Source organism: Salvia hispanica, chromosome 5 (assembly GCF_029641045.1).
Source record: "Salvia hispanica isolate PSC_SH4W2 chromosome 5, Shi_PSC_v1, whole genome shotgun sequence".
Taxonomy (NCBI): Eukaryota; Viridiplantae; Streptophyta; class Magnoliopsida; order Lamiales; family Lamiaceae; genus Salvia; species Salvia hispanica.
Genome location: NC_142696.1, coordinates 22,260,722 through 22,287,829, shown reverse-complemented (window position 1 = coordinate 22,287,829; position 27,108 = coordinate 22,260,722). Strand labels below are relative to the sequence as shown.

Here is a 27,108-nt window from a genome sequence, read left to right as displayed (position 1 = left end):
CCTCATATAACCATCTGACAAACATATAAGTTAACACTATAACTAATTTTATGAAATAAATTAATTTCTTAACGTTAATCGAAATTTTCTCACTTATCGCATTTACAATAAAATGTAAAATGACAACATTTTTTCATGTAAAATAAGCGAGCAAGTTTGTGATATACCCAAACTACTCTTCAGTGAAAAACTATTATACTTTCCACTTCAAGTAATATCTCTGAAATACTACAAAGAACCAACAGGGGAAACCAGCATTTTTCCTGTAAGATTTATGTAAGAAAACTGAACCTACGCCAGTCAGGATTTCGTAACTAAGCTCTTCAACGCAGGCATCAAACCCTCAAGGAGCTCCCTCTGGCTCAATATTCTGTCTGACGTACAGTCTTCTTCCTGAAGAGTGAAGATGTACCACTCAATATATGAATGAACCAAACTGAGGCATCGCCAATGTCTAATATTGGCCCTGTATGCAAGTGTATGAAAAAAGAGGAAACAATTACAGAAGGACTGAACTCACGTTGCCAGTTGCTGAGGACATCAGAGATAGAAGGGTCACCGCTGCCTTTTGATAATCTTGTAAGGTCTTGAATGCTAAATCATCCAGTTTATCCTATAAAGATTGAAGCAATACAGTAAGGCATGAGATCTCCATTTTACAAATCATGCCATGAAAAGTATTCCGTAGAGTAAATCAAGTTTGAGTAATATAGCCTTCACTGCTGTTAGATATGATGGTGGAACACATGAGGATATTTAAACTATTAGTGTGATGGATGCTTTGTGTTTGATGTTTTTTTCAATCTCTAAATAATCATATGACTAATTCCTTATATACTGCATACTGCTACCTCCAAATCTGACATGCAAAATCCATCATTTGTTTAACTAATTGAAAGATTATGATATTATGGAATTGAAATGATCTCTCACCTTCAATCGAGCCACAGCGACTGAAATTGCTCTGCCAGGAGCTTGAAGAGCTTTTCCATGTATCTGCATTGCATTAGTGACGATTCAAATTTCAGGATGCAGAGAATAGTGATGTCAAAGCTAGTCCACTTATCCACCTGTACTCAAGTGAAAAATAAAACTGACCTGAACATATAGTAAAGAAACAACTTTCGCCAGAAGAGCGACAGGATCAGATTCAGCAGAAACTTGAGACGTTAAATCCTGAGAATCTCACAAAAATAGGGTCGTTTTTAAATAGAACAGAACAGAAAGAAATATACAGCAACCAATTGTCCAACTATTCACAAGAATCCCATAATGGTGCTCATCTAGTCCTTATGAAATACACGCGGATATTTTACCAACATATCTCGATTTTCTCTAGAACTTAATCTCAGAAACAAATCCAACGATAAAGCACAGAATAATTCACTTATATGCTTGGATTTTCAGTCTAAGAACACTCAGCATCAGAACGCGTGTTCAGTCACAGACACACACCCTCCTAGAACTTTGGAGAAAAAATTAGTTATAGGCAGAGCTCTCAAAAAAAATCATAGACATGTGGTCAAACCTTTTTGTAGGAATGCAGAAGAGTCCTCTCCAACTTCTTATCAAGTTTCTTGAATACTAAACCACTGCAGAATATAGGAAGAAAATAATTTTTTGAATCATGCTATTGCTACTCATACTTAAAAACGAAAACCAACAATGCATAATCATCTTCTTTACCTTTCCTCTGTTAATTCTCTTGCTGCACTTAAGAATGCTTCCACCAGCTGTTGTTATAAAAATCATATACATTAGTTAAAGAACTCATTACTTTACGGGTGATCAGTGGCGGACGCGGGATTTTGACGTTGGGGGGTCCAATTCTAAGATATTTTTTAAACATCGGTGTTGCCAAAAGTTTCGACATTATAAAGATGCGAAGAAGATGAGTAATGAGATAAAAATAATTAAATGATATGGAAACTAGAGAAATTTATGCATTTATTATTATTAATTATGAATAATTTTTTAAATAAGTTAGTCATGAAGGAGGAGCGCAAAACATAAACTTTTTTGTGCCTAATAGCTGTAAGAAAAATAAAAAAAACAATACAAAAAAAATAGCAAAAAGACAAAGGGAATCGAACTCAGACAAGGAAACTACCAAGCCTAGTGATTAGCCACTTGAGCTGATGAGCAAATTTTGGTAAACTATGACTATATGTAGTATAAATAGTGAAATTGTTAGGGGTTCCATGGGACCCCCAAACCCCTTAGTAGGTCCGCCTCTGCGGGTGATCTATTAGGGGCACATATAAATTACTAACCTTCCCCTCTAAAGTTTCAACCAGCTCAAGGGCTTTGGCTGATAAAGACCCAGGCAAACCCTTCGCCTGTGAACAAAATCAAAAGAATTAGATGCTGGGTGTTTGAAAATTATAGCTTAGTTTGCTCAAAGAGATTTACCAGAGCAATTCTATCTGCAGAGCTCATTACTACAGGTTCAGGAATTTGGGATCCCTCAAGTTGAAGTCCACTCTTCAGTTTCTCGTACTTGTCCTGCATACCCATCTCGAGTATTAAAGCCCATGTGACAACTGTTTCATGCTCCAAAGATTAAAACAGGAAACAGTATGCATTACCAAATGAACTAAGAGAGTGTCCACAATTGGGGTGGCTGCAGTTCGTAACAAGTGTTTATGCAAGAGAACCTGACAGAGGGAAAATATTGTTTTATGTGTCCCTGCAGTATTTGATTACCATTAAAATTGAGAAGAGAACTTACAGCATTTGGCGGGTCATCTTCGAACAAATCTAGTGCTTTTTCATATAATTGGATATTTAAGAATGCCTGGAGCAAAGGATGAAACATGTTATTGTTTAAAAACAATCCAGAAACAGTGTACCTTCAATCAGATTATAAGTTTTCAGCAATAGAAAATCAACACAAATGAAGAATAGCATATTGATACTGTATATATCATGCAAACTTCAGGAACATTTCATCAGATCAACAAGACATTTTGGTAGCAAATGGTAAATCCTGGAAGCATGAATTCTGGATGCTATCATGGAAACACAACATTATCGTCCTATATCCAGACACTGCAGAGAATATACAAGGTTCATATATGTCATGGATCCAAAGAAATAAAAGGTATAGTGTCACTACCTCATCAAGCATACGCTGTAAATCATCATGCAGCTGTTTCATTTGCTGAGCATTCTCCGTAAAAGCAGCCTTTCTTCTTTCCATCCATGACTTTAGAAGCATAGGTCTCAAATAGTGGGCCAGAGGTGCAAGAACGGTCTCAGGATCATCCAAACCTACATAAAATGTTAGATAACCTAAAACAAAATAAATAATTCAAATTGGAATAGACCAAGATGAAATCACCTTGTTCCTCCAAATCTGGGATCATTGACATTATCTTCTGAATTAATGATTTTTCTGATAGAAAGCTTGGTTGATCCAACCTCTCAGTTTTTTTTTTTGGCACCTGACTTTGGATCTGAAACTTGTGCACCTGGGTTAACCTTTCCCTTTTTCTGCTTTTTCTTAGTTGATTCGTGTAACTCTGTACCACTTTCAGCACTCCCGGCTTTCACATTCCCAGCTGCTTTTCCTTTTTTCTTTTTAGAACCTTTTTCTGAAGCTGATTTACCTATGCCATTTTGGTTACCATATTCATCTTGGTCAGTTAGGTTGCTGCTGTCATCATTTCCCTGCCTGGCATCTTTGATGAGATGTGAAACATCAGATGGCCCAACAGCAGTATGTTCAGCAAGACTAATGTTCTCCATCTCTTTCTGAATACTATCAAACAAATGCTGCAATCATTGGGATAAAAGTATGAAGTTAATAGGTATCACTGGAGTGACAATAATGATGCTACAGTATGATCTTCCCTGATTCCTCATGGCATCACCTAACATATTATTCAGTATTCATATGAGAATGGGAGTTTTGAAAAATGTATAATCACTTTAAAGCGTACATAAAGGAATAGTAAAGGGACATTTCACGAAACACTGTAAGAATTTGTCCAAGTCTATTTATGTTTCTGATTTTTAAGAATAAAGTGAAAGCAAAGAATAAAGATCCAGAGGCAGAGATTATTTTTTTTCTTTTCAGTTCCATCTCAGATCCTATAAGGTGCAAACTCGTGGTAGTATTAAGTATGAATACCTAATATAAACAATTTCTTGAGTAAACAAGTCCATATCAATAACCTAGTCTAACCCGAAGATTCACAAACAGGATAGATCATACTAATGTTATCTGATGTTCTATTTAATGCATGTAATACATACTATTGCATAACATTACGTGTATAAGCCCACTAATAAGAGGCTAAGCAAATAAGTGCCTTCATTTTTTTGCATCAAAAGATTATGAGGGGCACTACAATAGTTGTAATCGAGGTCATCTTGAGATGCCAATTCTGGGAAGATTTAAAATTATTTATCAGCAGGAAACATAAGTGATTGAGGCAACCGTGCCCAAGGCCCCAAGAACATTCAGTTGGTTGCAATAATATTCTATGGGTACCCAACAGAAAAGCTATTGTAAGAATTGCATAAGAACCTACAGAATTCTTTGAGAACTTTAATTTTGACTATTGATTAGACATATTCTGAGGAATTTTAAATACTTACCTTCACAAAAGTATCACTCAAAATATATGATTCCCCCAAAATATGTGCTTTTCCAGACTGATTGAGAAGACAAGTTCATCAGAGAAGTAGAATAAAATCAATCACCAAGAGTATACTAGTTAATGTGTAGCAATAGCTCACCTTCAGAGCTCTTTGAACAGTTGGACAAAATGAAAGAACCTTAGATGCATCTTGGGAGGTAAAGGATGTGGGTAAAATTGTAAGCGAAACGATCCTGCAAGGTGTGGGGAAGAGGGAGCAGAAATTAGCATAGTCCGAACTGGATGGGGAGGTAAGAACACGCACTAGAGAAGCTAAAGAAAAAGAAAAGGATAATCAAATGACATATTGAACGTAAAAGTACCAGCACATGGACATGATCCCTTTTTAATGAATCACTTGAAGTAATAATTTATGAATATTCATTAATATAACTCTGATTAGGCACTCAAATACTCCCTCCGGCCCACAAAAGATGTCACACTTGTGGGACAGCACGGGATTTTAGGAGGTTTTGTATTGTGTGTTAAATGGAGAGATAAAATATAATTTTTATATTCATGTGAGAGAAAAAATTTTCCAAAAAGGGAAATGTGACATCTTTTGTGGGACAAACTAAAAAGGAAAGTGTGACATCTTTTGTGGGAAGGAGGGAGTAGTACAGAAAAGAAATTTAGAACGGTTCATCCCTTCCACACCTCATGGCATGTTTTCATGAAGAAATTGGTAATTGTCACAATTTCTCAATTTATTAGCAATTTATTTAAAATAATAATAAAAACTTAAATCACCACATTTTTTTTCTTGAACAGTATATTCTATGGGCTGTGGGTTCTGATCATCTGCATAGATAATGAACCCTGACAAAATCTTCAGATAGCTGCAAAAATAAATCTGTGGTTCTTATAGTATATAATAACCAGTTTATACCCTAAACCATACCATGAAAGGAAGATAAAATTGTGCAAAATCCGTAACTAATCAAGCTTCTTACAAAGGGATAGCTGCAATCTATGTATCAAAAGTGCCGAGTCTTACAATATGGGGTGCAAGAAATTGCAACTTAATAAATAGAGTTTCTTGTCACATGTGGTTGTGATGCAGGTAGCATCGACGTGGATTGTGTTTCTAGTAGCTCCAGTTTCCAACTTTCATAAGCACTAGTTTCATAATGGAGGCTTCTTTTGATGCTCTAACTTGATATGTAGCCATTATTCTGGGGAAGTCTAAGAAACCTTATTGCTAGAGTCTATAGAGCCATTTGAACATGGAATGCAAGGTGCTATATGCTAATTGTCTTGCATCCAAAGACAAAGATTAGAGGAATGCCAAAAAGGATATCTATTCTGAAAAGGCATAAATTTTATATTTACTAAAACGTCAGTTGAGGTAGAGTTTCAACTTTATCCATGATCTAAAGAACAGTACTATTTAAATTTGAAGTTTTTGATCCACATCTATCATCCATTGGTATGGAGTCATATTTCCAATGACATGGAAGGTGGATAGGAAGAAGGGGAAGTTCTTGATTCATTATTTCACACACAAGTCTAATCATGGTGTACATCTAAAGCAGTTAAAATCAAAACCAACAGTAAACTAAAGTCGAATAAGTAGAACTTAACTTTAGGTGAAATCCTATACTAACCAATGATGGGAAGAATAGAACATCTAAGTTTCAACTTTATTTTAGAGAGTTAACATTTCTATCCCTACAGTTTCCTCCAAGATCATCCACCCTCATTAATGAGCACATGAGACAATGCACGCACAAGGAAATAAAAGGAAAATTATTGTGTTACTTAAGTATTGGGAGCCTCTATGAAGTTAAGATGGAATTTAAGAATTTTAGATGGTAGTTCAGTAGTTCCATACATAGCATCTCGCTAATCATTTCATGAAGCACCAATTCAACTGCGGATTTGGTTAAGGAGAACATTTATTGACACGAGTAGCATGTTCATATGTCCATTTATAACCCCTGCACTACATTTCTCTATAGTGAAGTGAGTGAACTTATTACATTTGAGCTTAGCTTGCTCAAGGTTGGTTTAGCTTTGCAAAGAACTTGGACTTACTAGTAATTGCACAATGCAACTGTTTCTAGTTAAGTGAAACCTAATCCGTAAAAAAACACAAAACTAGCAGCCATACTAGTTCAGGTCTGCCTATTTCATCTAGCCAGAGTATCATACAATATTAACAAGATTTTGCTTGCTTAAGCTCGCTCCCAACAAGGATCTCCCTGTTTTAAACAATGTTTTAATCATGACCAGAGCAATGGACTTATTATTTGATTAGCAAGCAAATGCGTCTACATTTTTTCACTGTAATAAATCTGGGCCCACCACAACATTCAGTAGTAACTGAAGGGGAAAAATAGAACTCACCAGCTGCCACATTCAACAGCATCATCCACAGATGCGTCCAACATTTCAATCAGCGAATTATGAACAAAGACAGTATCAAGAGCCTTGCCTTCAGGATATCTGGACTATATTGATTATTCACAAAAAAATTAGAAAAAGTTCACCAAAAGGATTAAAATTGAGTACCCATATTATATGATATTTTATTTGAGTCACGAAAAAACAGAGAAGAGAGAGAAAAACCAAAATAGATTAAGATACCTGCAAAAACTGAATAGGTTGTGGTATTCCAAGTTTGCGAAGAGTTTCATAGCTTATGAAGGAATTCTGCATCACAAAGAACAGTGGTGTGCAACACCCAATTAATTGTTCAAGTCTTATAGTACTACTTTTCTTGATTAAAGCACCTGATTTAAAGAGAAAACTAAAGGAGAAGTTCTCGACCTGCGAAAAGAAAGAATCCACACATTCTTTTTGAGCTGTGGCGAAAACCTGTCAAATAGGAGACATGACAAGCAATATTTACAAGAATGGAACTACTTAACCAGTGCATATAAACAAATTAATCCATAACTGAAAAATGTTGGACGAATTATGTACAGGGGAATTGAGTCAACACGTTTAAATAAAGACAACAATAAACACATCAGAAGTTTCAGTAAACGAAGTCATATTTATAGCACATAATCAACAAACAAACAAAACCATGATCAACATTCAACATTTTATTACCAAAGTTAAAGAATATGATTATTTATAATAAAGAATCATCTCACATACAGAAGGTGTCCAGTGAACTCCAGCGCGAAGTGAGCCAAGAATCTCTCCGCCTTTAACCAAACTATTAAACAATGACTGGAAAAAACTACTCTCAACCGCCACTCCACTAAACCCATCCATATCTTGCAAAAGAGCCTGCAATGAGCTCCACCATGCCGACATATTCATAGGAACAGCAATCCCTCTTGCTGCTCCGCGCACCATTGCATTCAAACGTGCAACATATGCCGGTGTATACAGTTGTCCAGCCTCAAGCCGACCTTTGATCTATTCAAAGCACAGTCCAATTAAACAAGTCAGCAATTCCCCTAACAGGTAAAATTTTAAGCCAAAAGCTTATACAAGTACAATACCAATGTCCCAATACGAGTTTCTAGAACAGAGACGATCAGTTCTGATCCCACTTGCAGCTGTGCCGCAATCTCCGCCAACGAAATTTGGCTGCATTCCTGGAGCCTTTCATTGATTTCCTCGGAAACTGTGTCCCAATAAGAACTGGAAACTATCTCGCCATTAATCAACATAAGCGTAGAGTCATTGGACACAACGTATTCCGATTGCTTTTCGACATGGTACAAATCTACGCCTATGGAATCCGCCAAATCAATCAAGGATACTCGACCTCTATTATTTATTTCAGAAACAATTTCACTCCTCAATTGCCCCTATTGAGGCCAAAACCCCAGACATGCAGATCAAATCAGTAAAACACACCTTGGATAGAGCAGAATCAAGGACTAAACCTATTTAATTATAAATGATAACTTAAATTAATCACCTGAGTGATGTATTCTTTGCCGGATGAGGTGTGGAGAAGTTCGAAGTCGATGATTTCGAGCTGCTGGAGTTTCTGGACCAATTCGACGACGTTTCGTTCGGACAAACGGATGCTCGATTTCGCCTGCTGTGCGAACTCGAATTGCCTCTGCAGTTCCAGAAGTTCGTCATCCATGGCAGCGGCGGAGGTGTGTGAGTCTTGACTTCCGGTGGTGGTGATCGTTGGGCGAATACCGGAGGAAATGTGCTTATGCTATTCACTTCAGTTTCTCCAAATAAAAATAACGTATTTTGCTTTTCTTCTTATTTTAAAAACAAATAATTATTTTTTTACTATAGAAAAAAAGGAAAATAAGTTTTATTACCATTGCTTTTTAATTAATGAACTCTTCAAATTTTATTTCTTTTTTATCATTAAGTAAACTATAGTAACTTAATAACATTTCATAATTATTTTTCACATTAAAAAAATTTTTAAATTGATAATTGTTTATTTGGTTTATAAATCAATAACTAGGATATTTAAATTTTTACAAATTTAATTTAAGTGATAAATATAAATTATTACTTACGATATGGAGTAATAATAATTTTAATCTTTCTATAAAATAGTGAGATTGAGGACGACAAAAAATTAGGGAAAATAGGATCTAATAGATTGATTACTGATTACAGATTACTGATCAGCCATGTTTATATAAATTGAATGGATAAAACTAAAATGTAAATTTGAAAAGGATTTTCGTAATTATTCAGTTAACGTCATTTTTTAAGAAGAGAGAATAATTGCTAATGAACAACATTAGAGCATCTGCATCGGTGCTTTTGGCTAAGAGCAGGCGCTGTGTCGACGGCGCCGTTGTGCTCTTGCCACGGTTCTGCTTTTAACTAAGAGCATCGTCGTGCCGACGGCAAGAGCACGAGAAGTCAACGTGACATGCTCTGATTGACCGTTGATTTATCATTTTTTTTGTTTTGTAATTCGAAAAAATCTGAAAAAAATCAGATTTAATAAAAAAAATATTTTCCCACTTCCCAATAAAATAGATCCATTTTTTCACACTTTTATTTATTTTTTAATTATTTTTATCCCAAAATTCACACTTTTATCTATAAATACCTTCACTTCAACACAAAAAATCACACTATACCAAACAACTCTCTCAACTTCAATTTTTAGAATTTTAATTATGTAATTTTTAAATTTTTTTAATTATATAATTTTTAATTTTTTAGTAATTTGTAATAGTATTTCGGATATTGTTAATGCATTTTAATATTGTAGAAATTTTTTTAGTAATTGAAATATTTAAATTGAATAATAGAATGGTGAGGCCCTTGAGCATGCTCTTGCGGAAGAACATGGATGTGAGTGTTGTGCTCTTGCGGAAAAACAAGGAGTGAAAAATGAATAAAAGTGGATCTGGGCCCACATCCATGCTCTTGCCAAAGAGCATGCATGGATGTGGATGCTCTCACAAAAAGTGTTATGATAATTGTATAAGATTGAAATTTATAATTGGTGTCTAAATATTGAATTTGAAAGAACGTGATTTTAAAAGATAAAAAATATTCCCAGTAGCCTATATAATGCGGGGAACACTAGTGTTTTTTCACCCTTAGATCACATCCTTCCAACCATATGCTGCCACGTGGCACTTATAAGCAACAAAACAATGTTATTAAGCAACAAAATTAATGAATGACATTGACGGATTTCCGCAAATCGCATAAAAGACTATTTATGTTGTATTAAATACAGTTTATTTTGCATTATTTAATACAACATAAATAGTCTTTTATGCAATCCATCAATGTCATCCACTAATTTTGTTGCTTAATAATGTTATTTTGTTATTTATTAGTGTCACGTGGCAGCATATGGTTGGAAGGATACTGTAATTCTAATTTCAGTTATTTTTTAAATACACCCCTATGCCCAGTAGCCTATATAATGCTTAAATTGCATAATAAATGTTGATTGTGAAAAATAGAATTAACCATAAATAATGTTGTGAAACATTTCCTGAGAAATTGACCCTTTTGTCTAAGTATATCATCTGCTGCCTTATTCTCAATCTGTTTGATCTCTTATAGTAGTAACTTTTTAGATCAATTAATTCTTTTGGTTGACAAGTTTACTTCACAAAGGAAATGAGCAAAGCTTGAATACATTATATTGTTTTTGTCATTTCAGCTTCTTTACAAGGTTTTAATGTATATCTTGAGCCACTTTTGATGAAATTAGTAGGTGTATTATTTTACTCACCGGTTAACCAATAGATCATTTACTCAGTCTGCGATATAAATTCCAATTATTTTTTTAATTTCGTTATTTCTTTTCTTTTTAACTTTCTTTGGTCTTCTTTCCTTGAACAAAACAACTTTCAAACACTGAAGATGAGATATGTGAAATCATCTAAATCGACAGGGACTTGATTAATTATGTGCTACTACTTGTTGAGGTCCCAAAAAGTGGCTATAATGTGCAACTTGTTGGGAATTCACAATTAAAAAAAAATTGAAATAGAAATATATATTGGAATTAGAGATTTTAGTGGTCTTGTGATGGGGACATCACAACGTAGAAGTTAAATTTCAAAGTTCTTGTTTTTAAATAGCTGATGTACCTCCTAAAAGAGTGAGAAATCATTTTCCCATAGAGGATTGAAATTTGTCCCCGCAAAGCAAGATTGAATATTAGCTGCATTATAGAGGTTAACAAATGAAGCAACATTTGTAAATAAAAAATTACGTACTATATGTAGTATGATAAGGTCAATTTCACGTATCGGTTATGGGATAAATTCAATGATTTCATGGGTCTAACACATGTTTTAAGCTATGTTGTGTAGAGAAACAAGGAAGAAATTTGCCAGACGGAGGAAGAAGCGGGAAAGGAAGCAAAGGAGCACAAAATTTACCAGACGGAGGAAGCTTCAAAGAGGATGGGCAAAACGAAGAATTCAAGGAAGGATCTAGAAGCCAACCCGTCTATAAATACTGGAAGCACACATCAATTAAGAGGACTCTTTTTACGCTCCAGCTCTTAGTTCCTAGCTCACTTCTTATAATTTCTCTACACACACTGCACAATGGGATAATTCTGGGAGGTTCACGTCTTGATAGTTGGTTTTTATCTTGCGTACCACCGTCCTTGCGAAGGGCGAAGAAACAATTGTCTTTAATTTCTGTTTTTGTTGCCGTTCTGCCGAGACTTCGCTGTTCGAAGCTCGGCGATCGTTGAATTGCTGTTGAATTGCTGGATATTTGGTTATGGAAGTTTATTTTCTGTTTTCATTTCTGATTTACGTTGATTGTTGTTACTTATTTACTCTGAATGCTTTTCGCACTTGATCTGTTGGGTTAAAGTTGGATTGTGATTTGATTGTAGTTGATCGGAGCAAGTCGTTCAAATCGGAGTAGTTGGAGATGGATTTTGCTGTTGTTGGTTTCGGATGGCTTGGATCCGGAGTGGATTAAGCATCTGACGCTTGGATCTGTTGAATTTCTGCATGGATATGATGTTTAGCTTCCGTTTCTTCGTTTACCTCGTCTAGTAGTTGTAGATCTGCTTTATTTTCCGGTTAATCGTAGTTTTAACGTCCGATCTAGCATGCTCTGTTTCGATCTGGTTTATTGCTCTATTTTCTACTCCCTCTGTCCCTGAAAATTTGTCACCTATTTCCTTTTTCGTCCCCCTAAAAATTTGTCACCTTTCACTTTTAACATTTTTAGTAGTGGCCCCTACATTCCACTAACTCATTTACGCTCACATTTTATTATAAACCTAATATATAAAAATACGACCCACATACCATTAACTTTTTCAACCCACTTTCTTTTACATTTTTTAAAATCCGTGCCGGGTCAAATGGTGACGAATTATTAGGGACGGAGGGAGTACATGTTTACGTTTAGATTGTTGAAGGAGAAGAAGATCGTTGTTAGTTAGAGTCAGATTTTCGTTATTGCAGCTTTTCATCCGTACTATTTCTGTTTTGGGAAAATGGTCCCCACTGCATGCCTTTCCTTTGTCTAGCTGTTTTTAGGAAGTTTGCTCACTAGGTCTAGTAAATTTCAGTTGTTCGGTTTTACTCTCTGTTCACTTTCTGTTTCATCATGAATGCTTGCATCATATTTTCCGTTTCCAAGGTCTAGCTGTTAGATAAGTTTACATTTCCCAAGTCTAGTAGTTAAAATTCTTAACCCAAGTTTGCGTGGCAGCAGCCAACCCCATTTCCAAGTCCTCTTAACTCTTACTTTCACCTCATTCCTATCTGTGGGATCGACCCTTTACTTTTCTATACTAATTTCTAGTGTAGTGGGTTAAGATTTTTATTGATAGCTGACTGAGAATGAGCCCTACAACCATAATCTTCTCTGGTTTGAGATCTCCTAGCCCCAATGATTTAGTGAACTCTCTTGACCTAAAAGTTTTGAAATACCCTGATATGTACTGTGCTCTCAGCTTGCATATCATAATACTAATAAGTAACAGAGTTCTAACATACGACAAAATATTGTATAGTTTGATAATCTTAATTGAATTTAACTAACAATTTTTAATAATATTTCTCTTTTTATAATACAAATAACACAACTTTTTCTCGATTTACCATCCAAATAATACCCCATCTGTCACCATTCAAATAATATTTGTACGGAACAAATGAAGTATATATACTTATGTATAGGATAAAAAATACTTAAATTAGATCTTAAACTCTCAATATTATATACATGGTCAAAATTGTCTCCCTTCTCAATTTTGACTTAACTTTTTCATATTCCATTAAAAAATATTTATTTTATTTTAGTGACAACATAAATAACATATTTCAAGAATTTGGACATAAATTTAATACGTTATGTGCAAATAGGAATCAGAAACTATCGATCATCTCTTTTTAGCTACAACATACTATCAATTTTTGATACCCTTGTTCCGAACGATGCAAAATTTCCATGTATCTTCCCAATCAACCATATACATCTCTCTTTTCTAGGCTCAGCACCCCTCAAAAGAGATTGGTAAGTGAATTTGGACCTCCATATTCTACGTCATATTACAGTCCATTTGAAACATCTCGAATAGTAAATACTCCCTCCGTCCGCGAATAAGAGTTCCGTTTTTCCATTTTAGTCCGTCCGCAAATAAGAGTCCCGGTTCACTTTTACCATAAATGGTAATAGGGTCTCACCTTCCACTAACTCATTTCACTCACATTTCATTTAAAACTAATATATACAAGTGGGACCCTAATTCCACTAACATTTTTTCACTCACTTTTCATAACATTTCTTAAAACACATGTCACCTATGATTCTATGAATGAGACTCCTAATGACGGACGGAGGGAGTAATAAGAATTGTAAATAGCTAGGGAGATGCAGTAAATTCCTGCAAATTGATACCAAACAAGGTTAGCACAGAAATAGATACTATATACATTGAAATAATAACAATAAGACAGTGACAAGACTAGCATAGTTAAATAGTTAAGCATTGTCTAGCAATATGAAATTAAGCTATAGTGTATATGAGATCATTTTCCTCCATGTACATGGGAGGAGACGAGGAGTAATGCTTCCAAACAAAATGTTAATCATGTGAAAGCTGGCGAGCCATGTCGGATGTCTGTCACCACATTTATTGATTTCGAGCACTAGTAGTAGTTGATCATTACATGCCCTCGCATTTACATCCCAATATATACAATAATTTCAATCTACCCCCAATTATGTCACTATTATTTTATTTTGTACATCCTTATTCATCATGCATTATCGACTAAATACGGATATTATCGAATATGCTACATTGATTACATGTAGAGATTATGGAAGATATATGAATATTTATGGATAAGGGGGGGACTAAAACAACATGCCCCATGTGTAAATCTATTAAATTACGAAAGTTTTAGACTTTTAGTAGTAGTAGTAGTAGTTTGCAAAAATATAAAAATCACAGAGATAGTTAGATCATTCAAAAGTATTTCGTATATTAATCTGGTCCACTTTTTGTCTAAAGTCAAAATTTGTTCATATAGTATGGACGCTACAATATGTCTAGTTCATTGAATTTTTTATTCAATACAACCCTCTTAGTTCTTTATACTACTAGTATTTATGGTATATTAATTATAGTGGTTATATATTAATATTATTAATTATCTATTAAGTAGAGTAATTAATAGTACATGATTTCCTCTTGCCCACATGAAATGGCTGAGCACACATGAAAGAGACTTTCAACTAATTAAGATAAAATCACCTTAATTTTGAGGTAGGATCAAATCCAGCAAAAATGTTGCATACAGGCTACTAATGAGGATCAACCAAACCAAACGAAAATATGACAAGACCTATAAGAAAGTTGTGTGAATATGAGTAGACCTAATGAAAAAACAACATTATATAATGCTAGCGTTACAGCCACTTTGTATTGTATTGTATTGTACTGGACATGCATTAGTGGGCGTAATAAATACTCTGTCCCTGAAAATTTGATACATATTACCATTTCGGTCCGTCCCTGAAAATTTGATACACTTCACTTTTATCATTTTTGGTAGTGGACCTCATATTCCACTAACTCATTCCTACTCACATTTTATTATAAAACTAATACTTTAAAAGTAGGACCCACATCCCATCAACTTTTTCAACTCACTTTACATTACATTTCTTAAAACCCGTGTCGGATCAAAGTATAGCAAATTTTGGGGGACGGAGGTAGTAGTAGGGTAAAAAGGGCACCAAATGAAAAATGTCATTTTCTGATAATATAAGTGGCTTTTATTTCAAATACTAGTAGTATGTTTATTATCCATAAGGAGCCAGCTAGCTAGCAAGACGTGGCACCGGGCAATTAATTCCTTTGTGCATTCATTCTTTTGGAGTTAGATCCAACGACCCTCATCATTAATTTTCTACTGCGCCCTCATCTCCTATAGGTGATGCTTTTACTACTATACCAATCTTGATCATACAAAAAACACCAATCCAGATTGTTTTCATCCTTACCCCACACGCCAAAACATCTATCATCACTTGTTCACCTTATACAAATGTACTAGATAGATACTGTAATGACCAATTTAGAAAGTAATTAACCATCATTCCAAGATGGAGATGGAGAGTGATGTGTGTGTGTATATATATATATATATAAAGTGAGACATGTAGCATGCATTTTGCATTCTTAATCGTATACATAACATTTTGAAACAGGATACAATAATTTTGAGGTGTAAACAACAATTGTATCTCTAAATCGGATGTCTAAAACCCCCAAGATAGAGAAAACAAACAAAACAAAATTAATTATGGAAGAATCACGAAACGCGCGCGCACACACATACAGAAAGTAAAACAGAAGAAGCAATTAATTAATCGGGTATTTCGTAATCATCGGGGACGAAGAAGGTATCAGGATCCTCATTATGCAGCCATCCAAACTTCTCCAAGAAAGGATTAGCCAGATTCTTCAACGGATACTTATCAATAAACTCACTCCACACATTCCTCCCATCCAAATCCCTCATCACTTCCCACAAACAGCTGTTGCACTTGAAACCCGCCCCGAAGCTGATCATGAACACCTTATCCCCCTTCTTCAGCCGCTTCTTCGCCTCCATATACGCCAGCACGTACCACAAGCTGCTCGCGGACGTGTTCCCGAACCTATGCAGCGTCATCCGCGCCGGCTCCACGTCGTACTCGCTCAGATCCAGATTCTGCGCGATCGCATCGATCACCGCTTTCCCTCCCGTGTGCAGGCAGAAGTGATCCACCCCTGTTTTGAAGTTGATCAGCGGCCTCGCCCCTCCGCCTCCCGCCTTGCTCCACTTCTGCCGCACCTTCCGCGCCACCAGCAGCGCTGTGAACCGGGCCAGCTCACGGATCGGGAGGATTTTCGGCGCCATGACCTTCAGATTGTCAACAAAAGCGCGTGTCGCGGCCTTTGGCAGATTTTTCCCCAAATGAAACCCTATAAACCCTTTCTCGTCTTCCTTCTGAACGCAGCAGTCGTAGGATTCATCTCTGGCTCCGTGGTGCGTCCGCACCAGCGTCCTCAGCTTGAACATGGCCTTATCCTTCAGTGAGGGTTTATTAGTGAGGATCATCGCGCAGCCGCCTGATCGAAACAGGCAGTTGGCGAGGATCATCGAACGGTCGTTCCCTGTGTACCAGCCGAGGCTGAGCGACTCTGAAGTCACAACCATGGCAGTAGTGTTCCTCCGAGTTTTCATGACATTCTGGATGATGTTCACAGAGATCAAGCTGGCGCTGCAGCCCATGCCGGTGAGGTTGTACACCTTTACATCCTCCCGCATCTTGTATTGATTGATGATGCGGGAGGAGAGGGAGGGGACGGTGGCGAGCATGGAGATGTTGACGACGAGGACGTCGATGTCGGCCGGGTGGATGGCGGTGCGGGTGAGGAGCTTGTCGATGCTGTCGTGGAAGAACTCGTCCATCTCGACCAGGCCGTCGCGGAGGGTCGGGGAGGCCTCGCGCCCCTCGAACACCATCTTCGGGGCGTACGTCTCCTCGCCGATGCCGGAGCTCACGATGGCCTTGAGGAGGAACTTGTACTCGTTGAGGCCGAGGTGCTTGTTGCGGCGGATGACCTCGCCGGAGAATTTCGTGCTGAGGCGGCGGTCGTCGGTGGGCTTGTAGCACTCGTAGTCGAGGATGTAGCAGTTGCGGTGCCTCCTGGCGTCGAAGAATCGCCATATCAAGTAGAGGAGAGAGAGGAGAGAGAGGGAGTAGAAGAACATTGCGACGGCCAGATTCATCTTTGAATTCTTTTACCTACTATATAGGGAGAGATCGTGGATGATTTATTGCAAATCTATTGTGTTTTTTGTTTTTGAAATTTTGTAAATGGAAAAAGGGAAGGGGGAGATAATATATGGAAAAAACATGTGACTGCGGTCTTAGAAACATAATTGTATCCCTCAACTTCCACCAACTTGTTTATGTGCGTGACTTTCCCTTTATATCATGCATAAATTGTTTAAGAATTAGGGCATTAGGGCTCAGTGATTTGTGAATCAATGAATTAATTACGTGCGGATATACTTGTTTTCCATCAGCTCTTAGGGAATGCTCCGTCACGAAATCAACTTGATTGATTACTGCCATTTACATATACTATTAGTTTATGTTGCGTACAAATTTACATTTACACCCTAGTGCCGTCGTAGGATGACTAGAAAATTTCCTCTCGCTCTAAATTGACGGATGTTATTTTAGTGTGTTACATAGTTTTTTTTTTAATGTGGTACAAAAGTATTAAGATGGGTTCAAGAAAATATACCGACCAGACCCCCCAAAAACAATACAAAGACCAATTGTTAAGTTCAAAATCCATAGTGCACATAGCCCGACACTCATCCCCCGTACTCACATGGGGCTCGAAGCCACCATTGTAATAAGAGTACTATCGAATACTATAACGGACGGATTAGTAGTGCAGTGCCTTGAACCATCATCTTATTTTTCTGATTGACAGTTATAGTTTTCAATGAATCATATTCAAGATTGTTGTTCTGATTGACCAGTCGACTTACTATTTAATTCTCTTTCTTTCCTTTCTGTTTTATTTGTGTGTTAGTGTGTGGTGTGTGGGGAAATAATTAAGTCCACACGTATGCATTTAGTTTGATTCGTTTATTTATTGTATTCATTTTATTATATTCACACATGTATGCTGTTTGAAATTAGGATATTTACTTTCACCACTGATTTGTGCATAACTATCAAATTTATTACTCTAAACTCAAATCAACACTTTATTACCAACAATTAATTCTTAAATATTACTCCCTCCGTCCACGATTAAGAGTCTCATTTCTAAATGGCGCGGGTTTTAAGAAATGTTAAGAAAAGTGAGTGGAAGAAAGTTGGTGGAATAGAGGTCTCACTTGTATATATTAGTTTTAAATGATATGTGAGTGGAATGAGTTAGTGGAATGTGGGGTCTCTTTACCATTTATGGTAATTATGAACCGGGACTCTTATTCGTGGACGGATGGAGTACTACCTCCATCCACCAAAATTTGTCCCACTTTGACCCGGCACATGTTTTAAAAAATGTAATGGAAAGTGAATTGAAAAAGTTAGTGGATTATGGATCCTACTTTTATATATTAATTTTATAATAAAATATGAGTAGTAATGAGTTAGTGGAACATGAGGTCCACTACCAAAAATGGTAAAAGTAAAATGAGACAAATTTTGGGGACGGACGGAAATGGAAAAATGGGACAAATTTTGGTGGACGGACGTAGAAACCATCCTAATGAGTAGTACTATAACTCTAAAGATAAAAGTTAATTACCAGAACATGTAATTGATGTTGGTAGCTTTTGTTTTTACTAAGCCTTTGTTAGCTTGACCTTTTTTTGATGTATTCTCTGATGGCCATTCTTGTGGCTTGAGCATTTCTCCTTATAAAAAAACAGCTATGAATACATGAACAATAAGCATAAATGATGATTTAATTTGATTTTTCTGCATTTTATTATAAAATACTTAGACGAACTAAACACAAATGGTGCTCTGATTGTATATACATGAATTCACAATAAATATTGAGTTATTTGCAACATTTATAGATGGGGCTAGCTATCTAGTTCCTGGTCTAAAAAGCTTGATGTAAACTTTAGATTTAACGTCATCATATCGTCGTTATTAATTAGTAGGAGTAATATACTAAAAACCATTATACTCCATGTGTGTTGAAAGTAGGAAATTAAACCCTCAACAAAAGTAAACGCAAAGATTAATAATATCTGCGGCTCACAATCAATACCTTAAATTAATATGGCATTACTTATTTTGTCCTCTAATATGATCCATTTATTAACTTGTAATACACTAAATCATTGTACACTTATTTGCTTGATTTATCCTTTCTTGTGCTATTATTTTCTTGATTTTTTAACTGGCTATTATATATTTACCTTTTTTTTTTGTAATTTTTTTGGATACGTATATTTTTTGCGATTTAAACATGTTGTGTAGTGAATTGTTTAAAACAATAAGTTGGTAGGAAAATCTGAAAAAAAAACTCTAGTTTAGACAACGATACTTGGTTGGGATATATAACCGTTTTATAATGTTCAATAACCACGTTTAATTAAAACACTATGATAACATTTATATTAAAATTTAATTTAAAAATAAAGACACGTCAAAACATAGACAATTGGATTTGGGGGATGAATGGGTTTATATTAGTTCTTAGTATTTGTTTATGTTAGAATAGGTTCTCATTTGATCATATCCTTATGTACCAATTCTTACCAATTGATAGAACCTTGATTCATGTGAGATTACTATTAAAAAAGTGCGCGAGGATACAACAAAAGCTGTATAAATATATTTGACAGGTGTTGGAGAAATTAAAGTGGTAGGGAAATATTAGTTGGCTGGCAATGGTCTACGAACTTGTGGCAGCTATTAATTTGCATGAAATTATGAGTAGCGATGATAATATTGATGGTTTATATATATGTGTGTGCAATTAATACAACTGATGGATGTGCATATGATGTGTCTGCTAATTTCTGCGACACAAACTAATTCATATGATATGATATGCCTTTTATTTTTATTGCCATTATTAATTCGCATTATATGTATAATTTATAGGGTGCATTTTATGAAACGGAGTATCGTATGTAGTACTACAGAATAAAGGGTTAGTTAAACGCGGTAACAACTAACAACTAACAACCCACAAGTCACTTTAATAGCTTAGTTAAAAATAGCCCACTCCACTTTTTAATACTCTGTACATTCTTTATTTAAAATACAATACCCACAAGTCAAAAAATATATTTTATTAAGAGTATGATTATATATTATTGAAATCCTAGATTACATTTTATTGGAAGGGGTAAAATACATATTATAAATTTGAATGTATCTGCTATGCGAAAGAGTAACTCCTGACGCATACGAAACAACGTTGGACATGTTTGGCCCCTATCACGGTTGCTCAGTATAGTAGTCCTCAACGAGTCTTTCTGCAACAAGTTCTTAGTGTTGATAGGCATACTAACAAGTTCTTGGTGCAGGATCCGCAGGGGGGTTCACATAATAGTCTCGAGTTTGCTGAAGATACTCGTGTAGTCGTATATCCTGTTAAACCCATCGTTGGGATCCATACTTTAAAGTGAAAGCAAAATTGAATTCAAATAAGTGCAGGAGAGAGTAAGTGAGTGTTATTTATATATTGAACGAGGTAGTATGAGTTTATAAAGTAGTGTATGATTAAAAATGAGAAAACAAACAAAAATTAGGTAAAGTTGTCGTGGAACAAATATATTTTTAATAATGAATAAAAAATTGAATTGAAATAATATTTTTCAATTTAATAAAAAATCAAATTACAAACACGGCCCATGACTGGGCTTCACACAACCATCTGATTTAACGAGGAGGGGTGGACGCTGGGAGGGATAACCCCCCTTCGTCCCTCGGCGAAGCTACATGTGGGGGGATGGGACGCTTGCAACTCATCCCTCCCCCATCGTGTCCCCCCCTGGACGAAACAAAAAGCCCGCATTGCGGATGCAATAAGAGCATCCACAACTGCCGTCACTTAATCATATTGTCCTTTAAATATTGATGGGTTACTGCTCACTGTTTATATTGTCCTTATTTAAGAGATAATTAACCCCTTTAACCATTCATCCCTTACCACCCTTCTTTTCATTGTTCATGAATCTCACTATTTCAATTCTACTACAATACAATTTTAAATGCAATTAATAAAACAACATTTTATTAATAAAATTTCATTAAAAATAAAAAATTACCTTACAAAATTTTAAAAATAAAATATTACAAAATTAAATTCCTAAAAATGAAAAATTATATACTTGTTGAAATCCTAAAAATTAAAATTACACTAAAAATTAAAAATTAGGAGTACATAATTCAAAATCATAAGTAGTTAAAATGAAAATGCAAAGAAATTTTTTAGTTAGAAAATGAGTGAGAAATACTCCCTCCGACTCCTAAAAATAGGAACTTTTGAAATGACACGAATTTTAATGCAAAATTGGTAAAGTAAGATAGGGATAGAAAGAAAAGTGTGTTAAAGAAAAATGAGTCCCACCTCATTTGAGAGAAAAAAATTTCATGAAGTAGAAAGTTTCTACTTTTAGGGGACGGACCAAAAAGAAAAGGTTTTCTACTTTTTTTAGGGAAGAAGATAGTAGTTGTGAAAAAAATTATGCGATAATGAGGTATTTGTAGATGATTTTGAGGTGAATTGGATGATAAAAAAATGTAAAGGTAAAAAAAAGGAGAAAAACAATATGGAGTAATATTTGGGGAAGTGAGAAAATTTTAGTTAATTTTAATTTTTTTCCATTTAAAAAAAAAATAAATTTTAAATGGCCAAAGCGACGAGGGGGCGTCAGCGTCACCACACGACCAGGGAACGGCCACATGGCCCTTGTGCATTTCCTGCAAATAAGAGCTCAACCCCTCAGCACAGGATGCCCTCTGGTACGAGACACCCACAACAGCAACCCGTCGGTGTCTCCTCCCAACGTGATGGGATAGCACCCCGACGGGTGCTTTAATGCCCCAGCCGCTTTATTGTCGATCACAGCTCTTTAAACAGTTTAAACATCAATGTTGATAATGATTTTATTTTACTTTTAATACGAATAAAATCAGTCCCTAAAAATGACCATCAAATTATTGAAGTGACAAACCAACGTGCATATCAATTCATTATACTCCAAATCGAACGCTTGTCGAGAAAGGAGTTGAATAAACAATCGAACAATTTGACGCAAATAAATTTAATTTTCTAAGGGCGCGCAATAAATAACAAAGGCCGCGATCATGATTGATTTATTATCTGTTTTAGTTAATTTCGGAGAAACAAAGATTAATATGGACAAAATGTGAGCTTGTGACTATAATTGTTCATAATAATGGTCCATCTCTCCAACTACTTCATTGAGCTTGACCTTATTCCGTTATCCACATATTTATTTCATCTTGTCTATTTTGCATGTCACCACACCACACACCCACGGTTTTAACAATGGGCCCCACAATATATTAACTCTAAATTATTTAGTTAAATTTTCTACAACTATATAATTAGTTCTTCGGTCCACAATAATCATGAACGGATTTTCATTTAATTCATACATATTTTTTCTTGCCAATTTTGAGTTCCATCATGTAAATATGATCAATGATTTGGAAATCTAATTTAGAGAGAGGGTTTATATTCTTCCCGGGCTTTAATTTTTTTTTTTTTTATAATGAGATTCATTAAATGCTCTAAGCCTTTTTTAATTATGTGATTTGTTAGTGGTTTGATAATTGGTAATTTTTATTAGATTGGCTATTATTGTACCAGAGAAAGGGTTTACCATACTTACTTCATGTATAAAAATTGCAAGTTACCCAAATGAAAATAGAAAATATGCTTAGTATAAATCACATTTGTAATACAATAATAAATACAAAAGTTTAATGAGATTTGCTGTACAGAAACTTGCGTAACGTACACATGACTCTAAACTTCTAAGTTTTTATCATTTTAATTGAACAAATTAACATGAGAAAAATGCATGACATGGATTGGCCCCAACTAATTTTCAGTATATACGCATGCGTAAGTTTTTTTTCCAGTACATACGCATGTGTACTCACTACTTTTAGCTAGCACAAAATAACGTCTAAGTCATGATGCGAAAGTTTGGCGAGTAGACCTCATCTCACTGCCTCTCTGCACCGCAACTCGCAACCTTCTCGTTTCTCGTGGAATGGGCTAATGGGCATGTATTGCGTATGCTCTTATATACTCCATCCGTCCCATAATAGATGGCATACTTGAGGAGTGACACAAGATTTTAGGAGATGTTATTTTATGTGTTAGGTGGTGAGAGGAAATAATATATTTATATGAACACGAGAGAGAGCTTTTTTTAGAAATAGAAATGTGACATCTTTTATGAGATAAACTAAATAGGAAAGTGTGACATCTATTATGGGACAAAGAGAGTATTATACTAGAATTTTAAGTTTCTTAATTTAATTTAATATCGTGCTTTTGCCTCTTACTACTTTTTTACATGGCCATATATTGTGTAGGTTTTGTAATTGATTTGTTGAATTCAACATATTTTATGGTACTAATTGTAGTTAAGATTGTTTAATGAGCATATAAATGCTCAAAAAGTGTTTACGTATATGTGTATAAGTTTATATTACTAGATATTTTAGTAAATATCATTGCGCTTGCTATATTTTAGTAAATATCATTGTGCTCGCCAAATTCCTTGCAAACTCACAACTTTGCGACTGAAAAAACTAGTTTTTCGCGATCACTTCAGTTCTAATTTCACGACGTTATGGTGTAAAAATTGTGTCGCCGTAACTTACATTTAACATGTTACAGATTTAATTCTTACATTGGTTATGAGAACAAGTGGTATGACGTATATAAACTAAGTAGGTTTTTTCTCTTAACAGACTAGTCTTTTAGGCTTATTAGTTTTCGTATTTAGTCTTTCATAACATTAATATAGTACTCCCTCCGTTCCATAGTAATAGAGTCATTTTGCCATTTTGGTACGTTCCATAGTAATAGAGTCATTTCCTTTTTTGTAAATGTCAACATATTTTTCCACACCTACTTTACTCTCTCTTACTTTTTTCTCTCTTCTTCTCACCTTTTTCATTTTCCACTTTATTCTCCCTTTACTTAACTCACATAACACAATTTTTCTTAATCTCCATGCTGAAAAAAAAATGTCTTCATTATTATAGAACGGAGAGATTGCTAACCCATGAAGATATACATTGATTCGCAGCAAGTTGTATTAATACGTGTAAGATTTCAACGACGTATTAATGAAGACACGTCATATGTTGACAAATATGTCAATCATGTACATATAAATCTATATCCAATGTCACATCCTCATAGGTATCATCTACTAGTACTTGAATAGCAAATGCTGAGTATTCTTTATTTTTGTGTAATACAACAAAACTGAAAATTTCCTTTTATCGATGTTGGAAATTTAAAAAACCAAGATAACGATGATCATCAACCAGGTTATACATAATTTAATTAGAAAATATCTGGACAACCAATTGACACATAAAAATTACTTCAATCGTCTCATATTAATAGAGTCATTTTGTCATTTTAGTTATTTTAATATGTTTAATAATAATAGAGTCATTTTCTTTTTTAGTAAGTCGAACACATTTTTCCATCCTACTTTATTCTCTCTTCATCTCTTCACTTTTTTCATTTTCCACTATATTCTCCGTTTACTTAGAGTATCCACAATGGATGCCCTAGTGGAAGTCCTAGTGAATGTCCTAGTGGTTGCCACATCAGCACGCCCTATCTTTTTGCAATGGTGGAGCCCCAGTGAATGCCCTATCTATTATCCATTTTTCATTTCAATTTTTTAATATTTTTTTTAAAATTTTATTTTTAATTACTACAATACCAAAATATATTATACTCCCTCCGTCCCAGATAATTCGTCCCAGTTCCTTTTTTACACTCATTTTGCAAAAATAATAATAAATAGTTAAAGTGGAGAGAAAGTAAAGTAAAAGAGAGAATAATGTAGAGAATAGTTTTATCTACATTATTGTTTCTCTTATTTTACTTTCTCTCAACTTCACCTATTTATTATTATTTTTATAAAATGAGTGTGAAAAATGAACTGGGACGAATTATCTGGGACGGATGGAGTATTAAACACCACAAATGCCAAAAAAAAAACTACATTACTTAATTAAAAAAAACTACATCATACTTAGCTAAAAAAACTACTATTAGTATGCCTTGAACCCGGCGCTATGACATGTTTCTGTTTTAGAACTTAATTTTGTATTGGGTTTAATTAGGGTTTCAAGATTTTTTTTTAAAAAAAGCAAAAAATGCATGGATTGGGCTCGGGCGCTTACCTGCAGTGGATGCCCGATCGGGCTCGAGATTGGGACGACCGATCTCTCGGTCGTTGTCGGGCGCGCCCGACGCCTGCAGTGGGTGCCCGACGACGCCCGAGCCCGGTCTCGGGAGAGTTAGGTGAGTTAAGAGCATCCACAATGAGTGCCCGATCTCACGCCCGATCGCCCGAGACCGGGCTCGGGCGTCGTCGGGCACCCATTGTGGATGCTCTTAACTCACCTAACACAATTTTATATAATTTTTCTTAATCTCCGTACCGAAAAGAAACGCTTTCATTACTATAGAACGGAGGGAGTAGGACTTACGCTCTCACTATAACTCCACCCTGGCCCTGATCAATGACCATTCGATGCATAGTCAATAATCAATTAATAATTAATTTTTTTTTGAATTTTAAATTTTTTTAAAATGGCAATATGGTAATACTATAAATTGAAGTCATCATATAGACACCACGATAAGTTGATGTGGTTTATAACCAACTAATCTTGTTGAATATTGGAGGAAATAGTGAATCTGGCTAACAAGTCCTAATCATTAATTAATGGCCGCCTTAATATTAATACAATATGAATGTTTCCAGTAAAGCGAAGGAGTTTGTTTTAATTCTGATCTTCACTATGTCACCATCACTAACTTAAATTTATACGCTAACTAAAGTTGAATATATAGTGGAAAGAAATTTCAGAATGACTAGTATTAAGCTTTTTTTAAAATATAGTACTACTATTAAACTATAAAGAGAAGCACATGCAAGCATTTAAGAACTGTTTTATTAAGATAGAAAATAATAGTACTATACAAATAGCTAAAAACATGCACCGCCCACTTAATTGACAAAATCCAACATATTTAGCTGACATCCCAAATTCCCAATTTTTGCATCCATTGCAGCAAATAGGAAAATGAGTTAAAATGTTACAACTTGAGATATTGATAAGTTTACTTAAGATAATCATATTTATCAGAATTAATATGACAAGATTTATAAACAGCTGGTTGACAAGTTGAAATTGGATGGTTGACTCCCATCAGAATCAGATCAGTATTTGCTTGACTAGTTTAGTGTAGTTGACAAATTAGGTAAGCAATTCCATTCACAGTTTAATTTCCAACCAACTTATCTAATTATTCGTTTGTTTATAGTTGATGGCACATCCAACCAACCATTACTATTATTGACTGAAATTATTGTGATCTCGTTTTGGCCTTCTTTTCACTGTTGAGGAAGAACCTGATTTGATGCAGCATGACTTGGCTGATATCTTCGAATTAGAGTAAAAACTAAAAAGAATATGTGATTTAACATAAAATATGTTAATCGTAATATAAAGTTCGCAAAATATGTTTGGCATAATATAATTGTAACATCCCACCTTTTTGAACCCTAATTTTTTAGACGTGAAATTTTTGCATTAAATGCTTTTAAAGCTATGATATATGTGGATTAAATGATGAGTGATTTATTGCAATATTCTTTGTGACCTAATTGCGATATGGAGTTGTGTTTGAGTTGAATAGTCAAACTTATTGAATATATGACGTGGCTGTGGAATGGTCAAAGTCGTTGAAAAAGTG

The 27,108-nt window shown here is 35.1% G+C and overlaps 1 protein-coding gene and 1 pseudogene across 2 annotated transcripts; both read right to left on the bottom strand.

Moving 5' to 3' along the window:
- Positions 1–178: 178 nt before the first annotated feature.
- On the bottom strand, positions 179–8,808 carry LOC125190310 (E3 UFM1-protein ligase 1 homolog; annotated as a pseudogene). The gene is made up of 20 exons (XR_016130859.1): positions 8,533–8,808; positions 8,108–8,419; positions 7,755–8,021; positions 7,419–7,466; positions 7,236–7,301; positions 6,996–7,099; positions 4,747–4,840; positions 4,606–4,662; positions 3,344–3,777; positions 3,119–3,273; positions 2,732–2,797; positions 2,589–2,657; positions 2,413–2,505; positions 2,274–2,339; positions 1,687–1,733; positions 1,529–1,592; positions 1,099–1,176; positions 934–996; positions 521–613; positions 179–393 (listed from the first exon to the last, which is right to left on the bottom strand). The product of XR_016130859.1 is annotated as an E3 UFM1-protein ligase 1 homolog (transcript).
- A 6,919-nt stretch (positions 8,809–15,727) lies between these two features.
- On the bottom strand, positions 15,728–17,506 carry LOC125186497 (3-ketoacyl-CoA synthase 12-like). The gene has a single exon (XM_048082864.2). The coding sequence runs from the start codon at positions 17,339–17,341 to the stop codon at positions 15,929–15,931; it is 1,413 nt and encodes a 470-aa protein (XP_047938821.1). The 5' UTR covers positions 17,342–17,506; the 3' UTR covers positions 15,728–15,928.
- Between the last annotated feature and the right edge of the window lie 9,602 nt (positions 17,507–27,108).

Coding starts and splice junctions, on each gene's coding strand:
- LOC125186497 (XM_048082864.2), bottom strand. CDS start 17,341: ATGAATCTGGCCGTCGCAATGTTCTTCTACTCCCTCTCTCTCCTCTCT.